This window comes from Carlito syrichta, unplaced genomic scaffold (assembly GCF_000164805.1).
Source record: "Carlito syrichta isolate Samal-C Ts95f unplaced genomic scaffold, Tarsius_syrichta-2.0.1 Scaffold308689, whole genome shotgun sequence".
In the NCBI taxonomy this organism is placed as follows: domain Eukaryota; kingdom Metazoa; phylum Chordata; class Mammalia; order Primates; family Tarsiidae; genus Carlito; species Carlito syrichta.
Genome location: NW_007252785.1, coordinates 420,950 through 444,140, shown reverse-complemented (window position 1 = coordinate 444,140; position 23,191 = coordinate 420,950). Strand labels below are relative to the sequence as shown.

The 23,191-nt window shown below is 36.7% G+C and overlaps 1 protein-coding gene across 1 annotated transcript in view; it reads left to right on the top strand.

Moving 5' to 3' along the window:
* Positions 1 to 5,241, top strand: part of SNX13 (sorting nexin 13) — a 48,903-nt gene extending 43,662 nt beyond the window's left edge. Inside the window, exon 14 of the mRNA XM_021716317.1 lies at positions 1,704 to 5,241. Within this exon, the coding sequence (XP_021571992.1) occupies positions 1,704 to 1,951 (248 nt within the window). The 3' untranslated portion in view covers positions 1,952 to 5,241. The remainder of the gene's footprint in view (positions 1 to 1,703) is intronic.
* The last annotated feature ends 17,950 nt before the right edge of the window (positions 5,242 to 23,191 follow it).

The following is a 23,191-nucleotide window of genomic DNA, read 5'->3' as shown; positions in this document are numbered from 1 at the left end:
CTGGCTACTGCAGCCTCGACCTGCTGGGCTCCGGCTATCCTTACACCTCAGCCTTCCAAGTAGCCGCAACTGCAGGTGCGCGTTACCACGCCCAGATAATTGGAGCTTATATTCTAATAGGGGAACCCAAAAAACAAATCAACCAAATAAATAGAATATAGTATGTTAGGTTGTGATAAATATTAAAGAGCGAAATACTGCAGGAAAAGGTACTAGACAATGTCAGGTGAGTTGCAGTTTTAAATCGGATGGCCAAGGAACGCCTCACTGACAAGGTGACCATGGTGTGAAGAGCTGAAGAAGGTGAAGGTAGATATAAAAGTATATGATTTTATCAATGCATAGTCATTTGCCTATTTTTTAGTAAATTTACAGCATATTTGTTTTAAATTATATTGTATCCTTAAATTCAGACCTTTTTTGGAAATGCATATTTTTTTCCAAAGCAGCAAAATAATATTTATGCTATTGGAGCCATGGTTATGAAAATTAAGAATAATTATGTATGTTGGTCCCAAACTCAAATATCTGAAGTAACTTTGTGTTGCCAATGGATACACTCCAAACTTGTGCACCCTGACAGTCAAACACCAGTAGTTTTCTGTTCCTTTCCTCCACATTCTCTTACAGGAATCCTAAAATGCAACCAAACTATACTATCCCCATGTCTTAAACATGCCTTGTTGTTTTTCCATTTACTGCCTATTTGCTGGTTGACGTTCTCTCCACCTAGGCTAATCCTTCATCTTGCTACATCTATTAGAATCCTTCCCAGGTAGCAAAGTCTACTTCATATGTAGACTTATTACCTCATCTAGAATTCTCTTACTTATTATCTCCTACTTATTCTCATCTACTTATTATCTCATCTAGAATTCTTCCCACTGCAAACATGTTTATACTTGTAGTATTTTTATGGTGGTGTTGCTATGCTGCAAGTTTTTCGAAATCATAGATTAGGTTTTGTTTTCTTGTGTGTGTGAATCAGTAAAACTTTATTCATAGTCTTGGATTAGTTTTTTCCCTTTGGCATTTCTCACTGTTAATTAGACATAATGAGGATACTGGTATAGTGTTCCAGATCACTTTCATATTATCTCATTAAAGCCTTATAGGCCAGACTCGGTGGGTCAGCCTGTAATCCCAGCATTTTGGGAGGCTGAGGTGAGTGGATTGCCTGAGCCCGCGGGTTCAAGACCCACCCGGGTAACTTGGCAAGACCTCATCTCTACAATAAATCAAAAATTAGCTGAGCATGGTAGCACGCACCTGTAGTTCTGGCTACTTGGAAGGCTGAGGCTGAAAGATTGCCGGAACCCAGCAGGTCAAGGCTGCGGTGGCCAAGAGCGTGCCACTGCACTCCAGTCTGGGCAACAGAGTGAGACTCCAACTCCAAAAAAAAAAGGCCTTATAAATCCTTACAGCTATAAGGATATTGGTTATTATAAATCAACAGAGTCAGGGTGATGGTAAGTATCACATGAGTATTAAGGGATGGGATTGTAGATAGATGGACAAATGCATAAATTTTAAGTTTCAGTTATAATACATAGTTGAATTCATTAACTAGATACCTACTATTTATCAGTTACTCTGCTGTGTACTTTGCACATGTTATGTAATTTAAGAGTATTTAAGAGTTTAGGCCTTATGTTTACCTTTGAGTGACAAATTATGTATATTTACTTCCCCTCTTCATTTAGATGAACTGAAGCACATTATTGGGGCTGAGACAACACGGAAAGGTATTCTTCGTGTTTTTGAAATGTTTCAGCACAACCAGTTAAATAGGAGAATGGTCTATGTCTTCTTGGAAGGCTTTTTAGAAACCTTATTTCCACAGTATAAATTTCGTGAACTTTTCAACAAACTGCATTCACGGTCAAAGCAGATGCAGAAATATAAACAGAAACTTCAAACTACTCAAGCGCCTTCTTTACAGAAAAGGTGACACTGCAGTCATGAAACTCATGTTCACTTTGTCCAGGACTAATGGTATGGACAGACCTTCTGGGGCTTAACTCATATACTGTTGTGTCTGCACCAGTCTTTTAGTGTCTCAAAATAGATTATTAATACATCCATAAGTCTGTGGTTCTTCATCCTCATCTATAATCCAGCCACTACCAAGAGAGATATCCGTGTCTTAAATGATTTGGTGCATATTTTTGCAACATTGAGAGGATACTGCCCCCATCTCAAGCAAGAGTGACATGGGTCTCTTCCATTTTGAATTAATCAGCATTTTCCAGCAATGACAAAGTGCCAGAGTTTATATATGAGAGCTAAGGAAAGCACAAAACAGTGGTTCATGGTTAAATTGAATAAGTTGTTTAACAGTTGGAGACTGTGCATTGTATGATTTGGAGGAATCTGTTTTGCATAAAAATTTTGTAAGTCTTGTGTCAGCATTTTGATATAGTGTTGATTAGCCAGGTGGATGATCTTTGGAACATCTGTTTCAGATCTCGGGAAAGTGACAGAATGTCCTTAAAGTATAAAATAACCTTATACCCAAATTACAGTTTTGCAAAGTAAAACTGAGTATAAGATACAACCAATCATAAACAGAATTTGATTGGATTTGTTATTAGTATAAATCAATTTTTAATTGATATGTGATTTAAGGGCTCTGGTTTGCTCTTATGTTAATGAATTTAAGTTTTCTTTTGGCATTTTGTGTGCAAAAAGAAGCATGTGGTGGCTGGCTCTCATTTAAATTTCAAAGTTATTAGTTTTATCTTTACCAGATTACTGATTATACAGAAGGGGATATTATTTGTTGGAAGAACTGCCAAATACATTTTGTCCTTCTACAAATATGGAAATTAAAATAAAGTAGTACTCTATTGAAAGTTACCATATGATAATTTTAAATTGTGTGATCTAGACATGCCTTAGGTAACTGCAAAAATAGCAAATTAAAGGATTAATGAGCTTATTAGTCATATGTAAACATACAAATTCCTAATTCTATTACAGTGTACATATATGAAAATAAATAATGAAAACAGAACTATAATATTTTTTAAAATATGCTTTATTTATATTTCGCATAATGTAAAATTCTACTAAATAAAGCTAGTAGGCAGAACCACTTGGTGTATACATTTAAGTCCCTACAATAATTTTATACCAACAAAACAAAATATCTTCTCCAGTTTTGGAGCCTCTGTATTTCCTATAGTTTTCTCACTCTCCATTTTGTTCATCTTGGAAGTCTTCATATCCCTTGTATGCAGGATTCCTGCATAGTTTTAAATACTTCCATTGACTAAGGGTTTGGGTGTGTCAAACTTTTTTTGTTTTACAAATATTTAACACTAAAACCTTAAAATAGTGAAGCTACTTTTATCAGACCACTGAGCCAAGATCCTGGTATTAAAAGAACGTCTGGGTGCTTAAGATAAAGGGACAGCATGTTGGTATCCCAGTTGTTTGGGAGCTTTAAGATTGGAACAAGATATTACTGTCTTGTTTTAACTTAGATCCTACTTACAAAGTGAGGCATATTAACAGAATAAAGCCTTCCTTTAAAGCTTTATGATAATAATCATATTTATTAATAATGCTGTTGTGCATACTTGTAGTATGCATATATTCAGCACGTGTTGCATGTCTTCAGAACTACATAAGTGAAATCTCTTTCATTGCAACTTGCAAGTGAGAAAAGATCCTTAGTGGCTCTGGTGGAAGAAATAGTATTTCTTCTTCTCAGGGTGTCTCCCTGCCCTGGCCCCTCCCTGAGCCCCAGGCTTTAAAAGTGAAGATGTGTGAAACATGTCAGTAGGAAGCATCAGCATGGCCATAAGTGCAATGATTTTCGTATATACCCTGCCCATTTCAAGTATATTTTTGACATGAATAAATTTAAGAGTATACAGAAGAATTCATGTAAGAGCCTAGTATGTACATACATAAAAGCATTTCTATATAATGTGAGGAGCACTGGCCATGAACCGGGGAAAGAAAGGTCATATAAGATTGCAAACTTCAACACAGAGCCCTACAAAATAACTGCAGTCATACCAAAAACTATTTGAGTAGATGAGTTTTTAAGGTAATTATTTGTTTAAAAGTTTATATTTCAAAAACAGAAATGTCAAATGGTTTTGTCTTTGTAAAAGGTGGTGCATGTCTCTCTGCCCATCTGTGTTTTACATCAGAAAGAGCCGTGGTCATGCTAAAATTAGAGATACTTTTTGAATGACTTGGTCAAGCTGTGTGTAAAATATTTAACCCATAAATCAAGTACAGTGTACTATATTTAATACAGTTATTACATTTAATGCATTTATTGCATATATGAATATATACATGAAGAGGCTTTATGTCTTCTGGTATTTGATTTTGAATGTGTTTTTAAGTCAGTGGTGCCTTTAGGCAAGAACCTTCCAAATTAATCATTCTTTTGTTTGGGTTTTCTGAATTTTCAGGTAACATATAAACTACTTAGAAACCATCATAGTTTATTTGCCTAAAAAGTTGATTGTATGATTTAAATATATCAGTTGGATGGTCATTTCCAATAATTAGGGTATTCCAAATAGTTGCTGAAAACAATTGTGCCATTGACCAATGGATGCACTTGGTTAGCCTTAATTTTTTTTTTTTTTTAAAAAAAAGCATTAAAGACTCTTGTATATTTCAGTTTGTTCATTTTAAGTTTGTGTTGCTGGTGTTTGAAAAAAATCAGTTAAGTGCTACCAGAAAGTGTACCAATTTTTTAAAAAATTAAGAATATAAATTTCACAACCTAAGATTTTAATTTTGTGCAATATTTTCATTTAATGCATGTGTATTTGAGTAATTGTAAAATAAATGAATTTTTAATGTTTTGAGATGTAGTTTAAACTGTCTTCTTAACCCAACAACTTACATTCCGTTGTTGCTGCATCCTTTTATTTAAGGACTTGTTTTAAAAGTCTTTTTGTCACTCCTTGTAAAATTATTTTATTAGTAGTAAATTTTGCTTATAGGAGCATGGCTCCTGTATTGCAGGGGAAAAATATAAAGAGCACATTTTAGGATTATAATTGTTAAAAGATAACTTGTGCATATCATTGTACAGTAAGTGTCAACTGTGTGCCTAACTGTTCTATCAACACTTTCTTTCTTTAACAAAGAAGAAACAACAATCAGAATGTCAGTTATTTTTATTGAACTAAAAAGATTAAAAACTTTGTTTGGTTTGTTATGTTCTGTCCATTAGAAAATACTAATAAAGTATTAACAAACATCTTTGTAAGTGTATTTAGTAGTAATGTATTCTTGTTACTTTAAAAGATATTGCTCAATAGTCTTATTTTTAGTGTATATATTTTCTTCTAATTTTAGAAATCAAGCAGTTCAAGTTCCAGGTTGATAGATGAGCTTTTGAGTGATTATTGACTTAAACTAACTGAACTTAATTTTTTCTTTTATGGGGCAAATAATTTGCTGCCATTGTTAAAGAAACTTCTTCCTTTCCTATCATATCAAATTGTAATTTTCCCACAAACAGAGAAGTCTATAATTAGTAATCCATTAACAGTTTGTATTTGATCTCATTTTTAATTCATACTTTGGTTAACATTTTAGACATTTTCATCTCTAAAAGGCAATAGATTTAGGAATCAGCATAACTATGTCTGGTTGGCCATGATGCTTGCAGTTTTCTTGGAGTTGTATCCACAGGCGTCTTAGACATCAGATATGATAAGTGCTGCCCAGCAGGGACTGGCATACTATTTCTTAAAATGTATACTGTAAATTATTGGTCTTCTTAAGATGTTTCTGGGGGTAAATCTTATGCTTTTATGTAATGTATGCAGAACTATCTACATACAAATCAAAAAGCCAAAATGTTTCTTCACAATTGAAGTGATTATATCAATGACTGAGAAGTTCTATAAGAAATCTCTCTTTTAAGCCAGGTTCGGTGGCTCAACCTGTAATCCCAGTGCTTTGGGAAGCTGAGGTGAGTGGATTGCCTGAGCCCTGTGGGTTTGAGACTAGCCCAGACAACTTGGTGAGACCTCACTTTACAATAAATAAAAAATTAACCGGACGTGGTAGCGCTCTCCTGTAGTTCCGGCTACTTGGAAGACTAAGGTGGAAGGATCGCCAGAGCCCAGCAGGTTGACGCTGGAGTGGCCTTGAGTATATCACTGCACTCCAGCCTGGGCAACAGAGTGAGACTCCAACTCAAAAAAAAAAAAAAATCTGTTTTAACTTTGCTTACTGATTTTCCAAAATTAGTTAATCACAGAATATTGTGTCATAACCAGCTTGAGGATCATATTCTAAAGGAATATAGTTTGGGAAGTAGAGGAGAAAAAAAGCTGAAGCATCGTTAGTTAGAGAATATATTTGTAAACTAGACAGAAAAACCAAGGGACTTGGGACATGAGGATTTTTTTCTTACATGACATTCTAAGGGAAGATGCAATTTTGGGGAGAAAAAGGAGACTATGGAGAAGCAACAGCTGATTTTATAGCAGATATTAAAGCATTGAAATTGCTCTAAGACCCAGAAAAATTAACTCAGTGAAGGATAATAGAGTACATCCTATGAGAAGTGGGAAAGATACTTCCAAGGATTTTGCTGATGTGATGAAAAGAGTAGAAACTAGAAAATGCAAAGAAAAAAAGAAAATGTCTGTTATACAATTTAGTTTATAAAATGTTTATGCCACTGACCCATATATAATGGCAGATTATTTGTTTGATTAAGGAAAACTTGAAGCAGCTGAAAATGGAAATGATGCTTATCAATTCATGTGTTTACCAACACAGTGCATGAGATTAAATGTGGTATTTTAACTTAAGTTGGCAAATATGACCTTTTACATATCATCAGGAGTGGAATGAAACAATAAGATTTATGTGACAGAAGTCTTTACACCTTGTCACTAGGAGGACTCCCAGAACTCAACATTCAGTCATGCAGCTAAGGTTTATTACAGCAAAAGGATATAGAACAAGAGCATGGAGGAAAGGTGCATGGGTGAAGTCTGGGGAATACCAGCTCCCAGCTCCCAACTGGTCCCTCCCCACAGAGTCACACAAGATGCCCATATTCTTCCCCGCCCCCCACAAGAGTGGTGACAACACGTATGAGGTGTTCAATCAGGTTTGCTCTTTTGAGATGTTGTGTCCATGGTTTTCAATGGGGTCAGTTTATTTAGGCACCCTCTGACTGGCTCATAACAAAATTCCAGACTCAGAGGAAAGATGTGTTTAGCATAAACCATATTTTGTATACTAACAGTTTAGTCTTATTTAAGCCACTTTTATCAATTTTGGGAATTGGTGGGGACACTTCTAAAATCTATGTTTTCGGACACCTGAGAACAAGGGCCAATCTTGTAAGCAGGCCTTTCAAAGAATAGTCATCAAGCCTGCTATGTTTCTGCACAACTACAGAGGGTGCCAAAAAAAAGTATGCACATTTTAAAAGAAAAAACTTATTAAAGTTGTAATAATATATACTGATAACAAAAGATGAATATACGTCACGTTTGACTTCTGCAGTTACAAGAGGTGCTCAAAGTGGTTACCATCAGCGTCCAGATTATAGCAAACTAAAAGTAATACAAAGATAACTTAAAATGTGCACATTTTTTAGCACCCCCTTGATTCAAAGAAATGGCTAACAGAAAGTGATGATGAGTCACTGAAGATTTATCTTTATGTTGAAGCCGCTTCACCTACAAGTATACACATGGCAGAGAGAATCTACATGTAGATAAAAGGAAAACCGTTCAAGTGATAATCATATAGATATATGTTGCATTCCTAGAAACAGGAATAGATTGTGTATTGCCAGTAAAGATTACCATAGCAAACAGTTATATGGCACCTAAGAGTCACAGCAACCTTATGAGGAACAGGCACTATTTTATGTTCTTTAGTCTACAGATGGGAAAACGAAAGCATAGAGTGGTTGAGTCAGTTATCCAAAAGAGTCTCAGACATTGCCAAATGATGCCTAGGGGGCAAAATTGTCACCAGTTTGAACTATTGACCTAAGCTCTCAGTCACATAAACAGGGTAAGTAGACACAGAAGACTGAACTCTTGGTATGAGTGTCTTTTTTTCTTGAGGCAAACATCAGGTCAATTTGTGGCTTGCCTGGCAGGGAGAAGTAAATGCAGTGCCTAATTCTGCCTTAAAGGGAGGGGAAGGCTGGGGTCAACAAAACCAAATATTTTACCTTGCCTTCATTTAAGTAAGCATCCCATAGTTGGGGGAGGCTGGGCGAGGGAGGGGCTTTGCAACCTGAAATAAACCAGAAAAATGATGTTTTCCAAGATGTTTGAAAATGTGAAGACTGGGCACAGTGACTCACGCCTATAATCCCAGCACTTTGGGAAGACGAGGAGAGAGGATTACCTGAGCCCTTGGGTTCGAGACCATCCTGGGCAACTTGGCAATACCTCACAATAAATCAAAAAATGAACTGGGCATGGTGACGCATGCCTGATGTCCCAGATACTTGGAAGGTTGAGATGGAAGGATCACCTGAACCCAGCAGGTCAAGGCTGTGGTAGCCGTGATCGTTCCACTGCACTCCAGCCTAGTTGACAGAGTGAGACTCCAACTTTAAAAAGAAAAAAATGTGTGGCGAAGTTCTGTGAGATAAATGCTGCTTTACTCCCTGATCAGGCTAATTATTAATTCAGTAACACTGGTACTTGGGAAAGTTATTTTTCTTTCAAATAAACTGCCTTTTTCATTTGTGAGCCAGTCCTAAAGCCTGAAAATTCCCTTGCAGACTTCTTTGTAAGTGAACTCCCTTCCTAAATGCGCTTGTCTCAGTTTTCTTTTCACAGGTGGACATTCTGCTAGAATATCCAGGTGATTCACCTTCCCAGTTGACTTTGCCTGTGAGATGCACCCCAGCTGTTTGCACCCAGGCTCAACTTGACTCCAGGATGAACCACATTCCACAATGAGAGCTTTTACACTTGCTGACTCAGTTTCCTGCTTTGCCCTCCTTCTGGTTCTTTCTCTGGATCTTGGTCAAGTCTGGTTCTGGTTTTGATGGGGCACAGCTGCTTTATTCGATTGGTGAAAGCAATGTTGAGAAGCTGACTTCGGTATTCTGACCTTCTATTTTTCTGTCAAGCAACCATTTATCTTTCTTGTTTGTTTGCCTATCTTGAGGAACTCCAAATATCAACTGGCATTTCAGTCAAGCCAATGACTGGACTTACCTGTATGATTAAGGTGTTTATGTTGCAACCTACACTGTTTTTTTCTGTCAGTGTCAGAATCCTCCATATTATTTGTCTTATTTACACAGTACTGTGAGCTTTAAAAAAACAAGAAAAAATGTTCATGCTTGCTGTAAAGAAGGCAGCAGCTCCCTGCCATCCTTTTTGTCTCTGGTCTCCCTCCAATTAATGGGTGAGTTTTGTTCTTAATTTTTGATTTGTGGATGAAGTTTGTGTGTGGGTGTGTGTAAATAAAGAAAAAAGTCATTTATCTCTGTGTAAAGGAAAAGTAATTAACCTTTTACTAATGTCTGTAATTGTAACACTTCTTGTATTTGCACCTGGCATTCATCCATTGTATTGCCTCTCAACTTCTGGAAATTAATTGGACATAAAAATTGGTCATTTATATGCATTACCAGGGATATATAATTCAGAAATACAGATTAACCATCAACTAGGAGAGAATGTATGCAGAGATTTAAGAGTAAAATTGAAATTAGTTTTAAATAGTTTTAGCATAAAGACTTGAGACTGAAGATTTTCCTTGCTTTTTATAATAATTACATTGGTGAGTGTGTACGAGTGATGGAATGGGACTTCAGTAGAATGGGAAAATTACTTTTGACTTCTCTGGAATTTCAAGACTTTCTAAGCAGCCTGAACGATGTTGAGTAACTTAGATTTTCCTTTCTCCTTTTGTTAAAAAAGTCCCATAAAATAAAATGAACTAGATGAGATGTGAAAAAGAGCTTTATGTTAAAACAAACAAAACAAAACATACAGATACGTATACTGAAATAGGAAGAAATTTGGCACCAAACTTCAGAGTTCCCTAGTTTGCCTAAAACGTGGATAAAATTCTTTATTGCACGAGTGTGAAATATTTTCCAAATATGTTTGTTGTTACATTTGCGTGCCTTTGCTTATCTCCAGAGATAGATTAAAAAAATTAGTTTTTTAAAGCCTCTGAAATTTAATGAAACTCCTATTTTGATTGGCATAAATAGACAAAGTAAGACTTATTGTAAGTTTTAAAGAACCAAATAATTTTCAGGGAGAAAGTTTAAAAAAAAAAAAAGGGTAAATCTGCTGGCTCTTTAAGGAAACTAAATATATTTGTTCAAGGAGGTAGATGGAAGAAATTAGCCATGAATTAAATTAATAGCCTTGATAGCTATGTTAAAAGAAACAAAGACATGCATATGTTATCACATAGTAAGAAGCAACCTAAGAACTTCAGTATTTTTAAATAAAATATGAGGTTTTTAATTCCATTAAAAAGTAGGCAAAGGAGCTAGCTAATAGGCATCTTTCAAAAGAAGACATACATATGGCCAACAGCTATATAAAAAATGTTCAACATCACTAATCCTCAGGGAAATGCAAATCAAAACCATAATGAGACATCATCTTAACTCTGGTTAGAATGGCTGTTATCAGAAGGACAAAAAAATAACATGATGTGAGGATGTAGAGAAAAGGGAACTCTAAGAGGCTGTTGGTAGAATGTAAATTAGCACAACCACTATGGAAAACAGAATGGAAGTTTCTAAAAAAACTAAAAACTGCTCCCTGTGGTTCTGGCTACTTGGAAGGCTGAAGCAGAAGGATCGCTGGAGCCCAGCAGGTCTAGGCTGCAGTGGCCGGGAGTGTACCACTGCACTCCAGTCTGGGTGACGGAGTGAGACTCCAACTCAAAAAGATAAAAATAAAAATGAAACTGCCATACAATCCAGCAATCCTACTAGGTATTTATTCAAAGGAAATCAGTATTATCAAGGATATACTTGCACCCCGTTTTTATTGCAACATTATTCAAAGTAGCAAGGATATGGAATCAAACTAAGTGTCCAACAACTGGTGAATGGATAAAGAAAATGTGGTATATTTGCACAATGGAAACTTTTCCCATAAAAAATGAAATCATATCATTTGTAGTCACATAGATAATGTTGGAGGCTATTATGTTAAGTAAAATAAGCAAGTTACAGAAAGACAAGTATTACATACACTAATATTTGGAAGCTGAAAAAAGTTTATCTCACGGAGGTAGAGAGTAGAATAACAGGAAGTAGTGGACTGGGAAGAATTTGGGTGTGTGTTGGGGTGGTGGTGGTGAAGTGAGGTTGATTAATGGGTACAAAAATAGGTAGAAGGAGTAAGTCCTAATGCTTAATAGTAGATTAGGGTGACTATAGTAAACAACATTTCAAAATAGCTAGAAATGAAGACTTGAATTGTACTTAGCACATAGAAATTATAAATGCTTGTGGTATTGGATATCCTAAATACCCTGACTTGATCATTACACATTCTATAAATGGAACAAAATATCACATGTACCTCAAATATTATATGTTAAAAAAAAGTTACTCAACTCTAAAAATATATGTTTTTAATTATTTGGTATGTAAATGTAGAAACAGTTCAGGTGATATTACTAAACAGTGAATGCTTGGAAAAATTAGATAAGTGTAATTATTTTAATTTAAAACAACTATCTGTCTTTGCCCTAATGTGAAAAGTAATATTACTCTAAAGTTTCTCATTTATGTAACATTTGACAGTGTTATCTTATGGAAAGCATAATTTGAACACCTTAAATTTTCTGCACTGATTTAATGGATCATGTAAGATTTTGTCTCCACAGAACACTTAAGATTATGAAAATATAAAAAACTATGAATTAACTAAATTTGTAGTTTTCACCTGGGGTTGATTTGAATGCTCATAGAGCCTTTGGGAATATCTGGAGACATTTTTGATGGTCATGGCTAGGGAAGTTGCTACCAGTATCTTAATGGGTAGAGGAGACCAGGGATGGTGCTTAGCATCCTACAGCAACCCCACAATAAAGAACTTGCTGGTCCAAAAGGTCAGTAGCCCTGAGATTGGATTAATTAAATTATGGCTCTATTAAAAAGTATTTATTTCTCTGATGCTGCATAAGATAATGCTATACTGATAGTTATTTCATTTATGTTGTCTGTGTAAAATAAATTGTTCTTGAAATACATCTCTGTTACATTTATCAATAGTTCATCCTTTTTATTGTTAATAAAATGCTATTGTATGGAAATACCATAATTTTTCTAAACATTTATTTTATTTTTTAAAGATGTGGGGTACAGTTCAGGATTAGGTATACAAGTGGTCATCAAGCAGGTAAATTTTGGGCCTCCCTTTGGTCCCTGCTTTGCCTGGTTTGAGATCAGGTACCCTTATTAATGTTATGTCATACCCCAGCACCCCAGCAGTTTCTGGGTACTGGCAATCAATCCCTTTCTTATAGTATTATGGTAAATGTTCAGGGTCTGCTTATGAGTAAGAGCATGTGCTACTCAGTTCTTTGTTTCTATGATAAATCACTGAGTATTATAGACTCTACATCCATTCAAGCTACTGCAAAGTCCATAATTTTGTTCTTTATGGCAGCACAATATTCCATCATGTATATGTACCACATTTTTTTTTATCCTGTCTAGTTTCAGTGGGCAGCATGGTTGGTTCCATGTTTTTATAATTGTAAATAGTGCTTCAATAAACATGCATGTGCAGGTATCTTTTTTGTAGAGTGATTTATGTTCCTCTGGGCATATTCCCAGAAAGGGGATTGCTGGGTCATATGGAAGGTCAATTTCTAGTTCTTTTAGGAATCCCTCACACTGTTTTCCATAGAAGTTGAACTAGTTTGCATTCCCACCAACAATGTAGAAGTGTTTCCTTTTCTCCACATCGTCACCAGCATCTGTTGTTTTTTGTTTTATTAATGATGGCCATTATTACTAGAGTTAGGTGGTATCTCAATGTGGTTTTGATTTGCATTTCTCTGGTGATTAGTGAAGCTGAACATTTTTTCATGTGTCTGTTGGCAGCTTGTATGTCTTCTTTTGAGAAATGTCTGTTCATGTCTTTTGCCCACTTTTTAATGGGACTGTTTTTTTTCCTTTTGGCTTATTGGAGTTCCTTGTAGATCCTGGATGTTAGGCCTTTATTAGATATGCATTTGGCAAATATTTTTTCCCCACTCTACAGGCTATCTCCCTGCTCTCTGGATGGTTTTTTGTTTTGTTTTTTGTTTTTGTTTTTTTGCTTTGCAGACACTTTTCAGTTTGGTGAGGTCTCACTTGTCTATCTTATCTCCTATGGTGTGGGGTTCCCACCCATGATATTTTTATCTTCTATGTCCTGTGTTTGAGCTTTTACTTTAGTGATCTGGATTCTTCTGCTGAAGCTGGGCTTTTGGTGGTCTTGCTTTTCCAGCTCTCTTAGGTGACTTGTTAGGCTGTCAACTTGTTCTCTTTCTATTTTCTTGATGTGTGTTCGTAGATGTATAAATTCTGCTCTTAGAATTGCTTTCATGGCATCCTAGAAGTTTTGGTAAGGCGTTTCTTTGTTTTCATTTGTTTACAGGAATCTTTTAACTTCTGTTTTGATTTCTGTGTTTTCTGTTTGATAAGGTCCCACTTACCTATCTTATCTCTTATGGTATGGGCTTTTGGGATTTTAATGAGGAATTGGTGGCCTATTCCAATTTCCTTAAGGGTGTCTACTGTGTTTTCTAAGAATGAAATAAAAAACTGGTTCTTTGAAAGAATAAGCAAGATTGATGGACTCCTAGCCAGACTGACCAAGAAAAAGATAGAAAAAGCCAAAATAAACACAATTAGAAAACTACCTACAAAAAAAAGCCCTGGACCTACACATTTTTAGCGGAATTCTACAAAACATACAAGGAGGAACTGACACCAATCCTATTGAAAGTATTCCAAGCCGGGCTCGGTGGCTCAGCCTGTAATCCCGTGCCTTTGGGAGGCTGAGGTGAGTGGATTGCCTGAGCCTGCAGGTTCGAGACCCGCCTGGGCAACTTGGCAAGACCTCATCTCTACAATAAAAATAAAAAAATTAGCTGGGCGTTGTAGCGCACGCCTGTAGTTCCAGCTACTCGGAAGGCTGAGTCTCCTGAGGAAGGATCGCCGGAGCCCAGCAGGTCAAGGCTGCGGTGGCCGGGAGCGGCCACTGCACTCCAGTCTGGGTGACAGAGTGAGACTCCAACTCAAAAAAAAAGAAAGTATTCCAGGCAATTGAGAAAGACGGAACTCTCCCCAAGTCATTTTATGAAGCTAATATCACACTAATAACCAAACCGGGTAAAGAGCCAAAACGAAAGAGAACTACAGGCCAATATCCCTGATCAACACTGATGCAAAAATTTTCAGCAAGATTCTAGCAAATCGGATTCAACACACATCTGAAAAATCATCCACCATGACCCAGTAGGCTTCACAGGATGCAGGACTGGATCAACATCTGCAAGACCATAAATATAATTAAATACATCAACAGATGTAAAAATAAGAACCACATTATTATATCATTAGATGCAGAGAAAGCTTTCATTAAAAACCATCAAACACCTAGGCATAGAGGGAATCTACCTCAAGATAGTAAGAGCCATCTATGATAACCCACAGCCAACATATTGCTAAACAGACAGAAATTGGAAGCATTTCCCCTGAAAACCGTAACAAGACAGGGCTGCCTACTCTCACCCCTCCTATTCAACATGGTGTTGGAAGTCTAGCTACAGCAATTAGACAAGAGAAGGAAATCAGGGGAATTCAACTAGGAAAAAAAGAAGTCAAGTTCTCCAATTCTTTGCTGATGATAGAATCCTATACCTTGAAAATCCAAGAGAATGTGTCAAAAACAACCTTGCACTGATAAAGGACTTTGGCAAAGTCTCAGGTTATAAAATCAACGTATAAAAGTTTCATTCTTATATACCCACAAAAAACAAGCAGAGAACCAATAAAAAGCACAATTTCATCTGCAATTGCCACCAAACAAAAAAAGAAAAGAAAAGAAATACCTTGCTATCTTCCTAACCAGAGAAGTAAAAGATCTTTACAATGAAAACTACAAAACACTGCTCAAAGAAGTCAAAGCTTACACAAATGGAAAAATATTCTTTCTAGCACTGACTCTTTGCTGGGACTCTGATGGTTACTGGTAGTTTTTCCTTGGTTTTTCTTTATTTGTAGCAGTTCTCTTAATTTTCTCTTTAATTCTGTTACACAGTACAAACTAGAGAAACTGTTACTTTTGATATTTGCTCTACCTTTTGTCCTTCCTTGAGCTGGAGTTTCGGGTTTGTTCAGTTATGAAGTAGGGCTGGAGGTGGTGTATTGTGCTGTCGCTTTACAATTTTGAGCATTTACTTGGGGGTGGGGTGGGGCAGCAAGGATTCTAAGCCTATTGGCAGGTCATAATGTTTGCTGTCTGGTGAATGGGCCAACTGGGACTTGCTCTTCATCTCTGCACAGTATAACCTTATAGTGGGTATGCTTGTATAGTCCCTGAGTCCAAGACAGAGTATAAGAGGGAAAAGAGAGAAAAAAGAAAAAGGAAGAGAAAGGGGAAAAAAGAGGAAAGAAAAATAGAAAAAGAAAAAAATTATTTGAACAGAAAGAACAAAGAGAGAAATAGAAGACGGAAAGAAAAAACCAGCCAACCAACAAAGAAACCAAACAAGAAAATCAAACAAATACCAGTACCCCCAAAAAAACAAAAACAAAAAAAGTTGATAAAATTTCTCAGCTTTATAGTATGTCTCTTTGAGAGGGGTGCTCCCTCTTGTGACGGGTTCTGCGACTGCAGGCTCCCTATTCACTGTTGGAACTTTAGATGTTAGAATTTTTGCCCCCTGCTGCCTGTAATTGGTAGCTGTCGCACACTCATGTGAGTGAAAGGGGCTGAAACAACTTGACACAGCATCTCTTGGGATCTCACCCCTTTCCTTCCTCTCCCAGCTTTGTGACAGCTTCCAGGGCATCCAGTTCCTGGCAGGGGAATGAGGCCTCCTGTCTCTTCCCTGCCCTCCAGACCTCTTTCACTTGTTGCTAGGGGCAGGAGATGGGGAGAGTCGGTTAGACACTCACCAACCTCCTTCTATGGCAGTTCTACTGTCTACATCTCTTGCCAGCAGCTGGCTCAGGGCGGAGGGTAGATTGTCTGGGGTTCTCCATCTGCCATTACCTGCCAGGGCTTATGCACTGGGGGCAGTGTTCTCTGAGGTTGCAAAGAGCAGCTCCAATACAACACAGAGATAGCTCCTGGTCTCAAGATGCAATTCTGCTGTTCAGCAGAGGCCACCCTGCAGCACTTCTCTGCCCAGGCTTTAGAGAGTCTGCTCAGTTTCTCTGCCGGCTGCTGTTTCTGTCACCAATGGAGTCCATAGCTCCCTCGCCAGCAGTTACCACAGTCTCTGAGTCTCGGGACCCGGTGGCTAGTTCTGGAGCCCAGTCCAGGTTTGAGATGTCTTCTCCCCACTGTTTCCTTGGGACTCTGCCTCAGTTTCCATTGCTGCACTTCCTCCATGACCCTTGCTGCCAGCATTCAGCTTGGCTCTGCGGCATCACTCCAGCAGTTCTTCCTGCAAAAAACTCTGTTGATCATATAAAATGGGCTCAACTTCTGCACTCTGGGAAGCACTAGGGTCCAAGCAGAGAAGCTGAGGCTTCAACAGGAGTGCCCTGGCCATTTGCTCTCAAGTCCCCACTCAGTCAACCTTTCACATTCCCACTTACACACATAGAAATACATGCAGAATTGTCCACCCAATCACTCACACACGCAGGGCTTCATACAGTCCAACTGGCTATGCTGCAATCCCCCCACAATTTATTTTATCCATTCACCAGTTGGAGGACATTTGGGTTTTTTCACAGTTTTGGTGATTATTAATAAAGCTGCTATAAACGTTGTATAATAAATAAGTGACCTTGTCTCTGGCTTTTGGGAGATTGACTCAGTCCTTGGAATTTCCCAATAATAAGTGTTTTTTGTTTTTTGGGTTTTTTATTCATGAGCCCCTTGGATCACCTGAGTTTATGCTAATGAGTTAAGACAATTTAGGATGGGGGTTGGTCCCCAAAAAGATCAACTGTGTGATGAGAAGGTTGTGACTTTTAGGCAGCTGGCCTCTAGGGGTTGAGTTCAATCTTATGGCTGATCAATTGTGCCTGTGTAATGAAACCCCAGCAAGAACTCTGGTCAGCAAAGCTCAGTAAAGCCTCCTGATTAGAGAGCATGTCAGTGTGCCGAAATGATTCAACAAATTTAATTTCAAAGATCTAATTGGCTTTTTTAGCAATTCATGAACCAGGTAGCATCTAGTCTTCAAAATAAAAAGGAGCTCCAATGAGCTAGACAGAGTGAATGAGTTTTATAGGCAGAGAAATCACAAGGAACAAATAGTGGATTATTTCAAGATTACGTTCCTTGTAGAGTACATGGAAACAAAATCTCGTTGGCTTAATCTGGCTATCATTTCTCTCCTGACTTTTCCAAAGTCAGATATTAAAAGTTAACAGCTTAGGTTTTGGTTTGGTGACATGGAAGTTTAGCATAAGTGACTCCATTTTGTGCCTGTTGCCCTTTTTTTTTTTGGACGTAGGTGACCTACCCTGACTTCATGGGAAGAGTGCATGAAAGCTCTGTGTTGCACAACCTCTTACCTGTGTCTCTTCATCTGGCTGGTATAATAAAGCTATAATCCCTTATAATAAAACTAATCATAATCAAGTGCTTTCCTGAGCTACATGAGTCACTTTATTAAATTATTGAACCTGAGGAGGTGGTAGGAACCCATGGATTAATAATCAGTCTGGTGATAAAAAATGCAGATGACTTGGGCACCCACATGTGCAGCTGGCATCGGAAGTAAGGGCAGTCTTGTTGGGAAAAAGCTTTTAAATCTATGGAGTGTATGCTAACTCTGGGTGTGTAGTGTCAGAATTGATTACAATACACCAGTTGTTGTCAGAATAAACATAATATATCTGAGGACATGTGTTTTAATTATCTTGGATAAATTCCTAGCAGTTAGATTTTGCTAAGTCATACGATAAACATACTTAATTTTATAAGAAACTGCCAGATTATTTTCCAAAATGGTTGTAGCATTTTGCATTCCCACCAGCAGTTTGAGTGTTTCAGTTGTTCTGCATCCTTGCTCACACTAGTATTATAAGACTATTTTTTTTTTTTTTTTGAGTTGAAGTCTCACTCCATCACCCAGGTTGGAGTGCAGTGGCACGCTCCCAGCCACCGCAGCCTCAATCCGCTGGTCTCCGGTGATCCTTCCACCTCAGCATTCCGAGTTGCTGGAATTACAGGCACGCGCTACCATGCCCAGCTAATTATTGATTTATTGTAGAGATGAGGTCTTGCCAAGTTGCCCGAGCGGGTCTCGATTGCTCAGGCAATCCACTCACCTGGGCCTCCCAAGCACTGGAATTACAGGCTGAGACACCGAACATGGCCGACTTTTTTTTTTTTTTTTAAGTTTAGCCATTCTAATGGCCATGTGGTTTTCTCTTATTGTAGCTTTGATTTGCATTTACTGATGACTGATATGTTCTATAGCTTTTCATATGCTGTTGGCTGTCCCATCTCTTTTTTTGTTGAAGTAAAGGTGCTCTCAAATCTTTTGCCCTTTTATTTTTATGATTTTTTTAAAAGTAATGAGTTCTAAGAGTTCTGTCTACATTCTGGAAACAGATTCTTTATTATATGTATGTTCTGCACAGGTTTTCCCCTGTCTGTGGCTCATCTTTTAATTTTCTTAACAATGTCTTTCAAAGAGCAAGAGTTTTAAATTTTGACACAGTGTACTGTATCAGTTTTTCATTCTTCGAAGAAAACTTTTCTTAACTGAATACACAAAGAGATTCTCTAATTTTTTTAGAAGTTTTATATTTTTTAATTTTACATTTAGATCTGTAGTCCATTTCAAATTAAGTTTTATATATGGTATGAGGTTGAATTGAGTTCTTTTTTATTATTATTAATGCCCAACCATTTGTTAAAACCCCATTCTGTACCCTATTGAATTACCCTGACACCTTTATTGAATATCAATTGACCATATATGTGTGCTTCTCCTTCTGGTTTTCTGTTCCATGGGTCTATATATTTATCCTTTCTCAAATACTATATCGAGTTATAGTAAGTCTTCAAATCAGGCAGTATGAGTCTTCCAACTTGGTTTTGGTTTTTCAAAATAGTTTTAGCTATTTGGGCTCCTTTGCTCTTCCATACAAGTTTTAAAATCAGTTCGTCTAACAGACAAAGCAAACAAAAATGAAAACAAAAAACTGCTAGGGTTTGCATTCAATTTATAGCTCAATTCAGTGAGAATTACCAACTTAGTATTGAATCTTCAAATCCATAAATATAGCACAATTTCTTTTATCAGTGTTTTATAGTTTCATGGAACAAATCCTTTACAAATTTTGTTAGATATATCCAGTGTTTCATATATTTTGATGTATTAAAAATGGTATTATCATTTTAACTTTCAGTTCATTGCTAGCAAGTAGAGATGCTGTGTTTTATAATTGAACTTATATTCTGTGACCATGCTAAACTCACTTGAGTCTTTGGAATTTTTGACATAGACAGTCGTATAATCTGTTAATAAAGGCAGTTTTAAGTCTTCATTTCCAATGCCTATACCTTTTATTTCTCTCTTGCTTTACTGTCTGGGAACTCCAATATATTGCTGAATAGGAATGATAAGAATAGACATCCTTACCTTCTTAATCTTAAGGGACAGTATTTAATCTTTCACCATTCAGTTTGGAGTTTAGCTGTAGGCTTTCTGCAGTTGCCATTAGTTGGGCTGAAGAGTTATCTTTTATTTCTATTTGCTGACAGCTTTTATCACAAGTAAATATTGAAGGTTTCAGATGCTTGATCTGCTTCATTTTTAGTGGTCATACAGTAGAATTTTTTAGTCTGTTGAGATGGTGAATTATGTTGATGATTTTCCAGTGTTTAATAAATCCTATGTTCCTGAAATTAATCCCAATTGGTCATGATTTATTATTTTTATATATTATTGACTTGAACTGCTATTATTAAGGGTTTTTGCCTCTGTGATCATAAAGGATATTAGTCACTGGTTTTCTTGTAATATCTGGTGTAACAAGGTAACAATGTCATAAAATGAGTTGGGTCATATTCCCCTCTTTTTCTATATTCTGGAAGAATTTGTGTAGCATTGGTATTATTTCTTCTTAATTGTTGGAATTTGTCTGTGCGGCTATAGCATCCTGGAGTTTTTTTTGTGGAAAGTTTTTAAATATGAATTTGGTGTATTTCATAGATAAGGGACTGTTTAAGTTATTTCTTCTTAAGAAACCTTTGGTAGTTGCAGTCTTTCAAGGAATTTCTTAAACTATCCATGTCATCCAAATCAGGGTTTCTCAACCAAGGTGACATTTGGAGGATAATTCTTTGTTGTGGGAGGAGAGTTTCCCTTTCATTATAGCATGTTTAGCCACATCTTGGCCCTCTGCCTACTAAATGCCAGGAGCAAACCCTCTAGCTGTGACAACCAGAAATATCTCCAGACATGTTACCAGATGTTCCCTGTTGGTTGAGAACCACTGATTTAAGTGATCAAATTCATTGACGTAAAGTTGTCTATATATAATATTCTCCTTCTATTCTTCAATATATGTAAGAACGCTAGAAATATTCCCTCTTTATTCCTGATATTGGTAATTTGTGTTTCTTCTTTTTCTTCCATCCCCCTTCTTTTTCCTCTGCCTCATCTCTCTCTCATCAGGTTGGTTAAAGTTTAATTTTGCTGATCTTTGTGAAGACCTGTTTTTGGTTTCATCACGTTTTCTCTGTTGTTCTCAGTTTTTTGTTTTGGTTTGTGTTGGAGTCCACTCTATCACCCAGACTGGAGTTGCAGTGGCAAGCTCCTGGCCACCGCAGCCTCGACCTGCTGGGCTCCAGCGATCCTTCCACCTCAGCCTTCCAAGTAGCTGGAATTACAAGCGCGCGCTACCACGCCCGGCTGATTTTTTGATTTATTGTAGAGATGAGGTCTTGCAGCCCAGGCGGGTCTTGAACCCCCAGGCTCAGGCAATCCATTCACCTCAGCCTCCCAAAGGCGCGGGATTACAGGCTGAGCCACTGAGCCCGGCTTGTTTTCAGTTTTTTTTATGTCTACTCTTCATTATTTATTTTCTTCTGCTTCATTTAGGTTTAATTTGTTCTTTTTTTTTCCTAGTTCTTAGGGTGAAAGCTTAGATTATTGATTTGAATTTTCTTTTTCTCTTTTTTTTTTTTTTGAGTCAAAGTGTCACTTTGTCACATAGGAGTACAGTGACAGATCATAGCTCACTGCAACCCTGAACTCCTGGGCTCCAGGTGGGCACATCACCATGCCTGGCTAATTCTTAATTTTTTGTAACAATAGGGTCTTGCTATGTTGCACAGGATTGTCTTGAACTCCTGGACTCAAGCGATCTTCCTGCCTCAGCCTCCCAAAACCCTGGAATTAGAGGCTTGAGCTATACTACTCCTGGCTTTGTTTGCTAATATAATTATTTAATACTCCAAATTTCCTTTTATGTATGCTTTAGTTGTATCTGTAGTATTTGTACAATTCAGAAGATATTTTATTTCTGTTTGACTCCTTTTTTGACCCATGGGTTACTTAGAAGTGTGTTGTTTGATTTTTAAATATTTGGGGATCTTCCATATATCTATGATTGATTTCTAGTTTAATTTTATTCAGGTAGAGAACATCCTTTACATGATTTCAGTACTTTTACATTTGTTAAGGCTTGTTTTGTGACCTAGAATATGATCTACCTTAATATACATTCTGCCTGTTGAGTGGAGAGTTCAATGATTGTTGGTTAGGTCAAGTTAGTTGTACTATTCAAACCTATAGCCTTACCAATTTTCTTTCTGTTTGGTCTTTCAGTTACTGAGAGAGGAGTGTTGAAGTGTCTAACTAAAATTCTTATTCTATTTATGTTTCCTTTTATTTCTGTCAGGTTTTGCGTCATGTTTTTGAAGCTGTGTTCTTAGGTGCATACCAATTTAAGATATTCATGTCTATATGGTGAATTGACCTATATATCTTTACCTCATGTTTATCTTTTTCTCAGATAACATTCTTTGTCCTGAAATCTACTTTATTTGATATTAATAAAGCCACTTTAGTATTTGGATTAGTGTTTGAATAGTATATCTTTTTCATTCTCTTTATTTTTAAGCTGTGTCTTTATATTTTAGGGAAGTGGTTGGCAGACTTTTTCCATAAATGGCTAGATAGCTAACATTTTAAACTTTATAGGTTACATATGGTTTCTGTAGCATATTCTTTTTTTTTAATAACACTTTAAAAATGTAAAACCATTCTTTGCTCTGAGGACTTGAAAAAATATGCCATAAACTGGAGTTAGCCCATGGGCTATAGTGTGTTGACCCTTGTTTTAACAGGTTTCCTGTTGACAAGATAGAGTTGGCTGATAGTTTTTTGAACAATCTCTGCCTTTGAATTTATATTAATGAAATATATGAATTATAATTGTCTTAATGTATAAAATGTAGTCAAACCATTTGTGTTTAACTGTTGAGATGGATGAATTTAAGTTTATTATCTTGCTAGCTGTTTTCTATTTGTCCAATTTGTTCTTTATTTTCCTTTTCTTTTGTATTGAATATTGTTTATGATTTTATTTTATCTTCTCTAGTGACTTATTAACTTCACTTCCTTTTTTAAAAGTAATGATTTTTCTAAAGTTTGAAACATAAAACTTATTACAACTACCCTAAGATAATATTATACTGCTTTATGTGTAGTTTAAGAATCTCATAACAGTACATTTCCAATTCTTCTTTTTATTGTTGATTGATTATTTTGTTTTACAGTATAAGCAAGTTGCCCAGGCTGGTCTTGAAACTCTGGGCTCAGGCAATTCCCTCACCTCCACCTCCTAAAGTGCTGGGGTTACAGGCATGAGCCACCATGCCTGGCTGAAACATGGGACTTTTAATGTGGTGAAACTATTATTATAAGCCCTACACTAGACTTACTTATATTAGTCAAATATTTCTTAAAGTGATTACAAATAAGAAAAAGTATTTTTATATTCATTTTTACCATTTTTAGT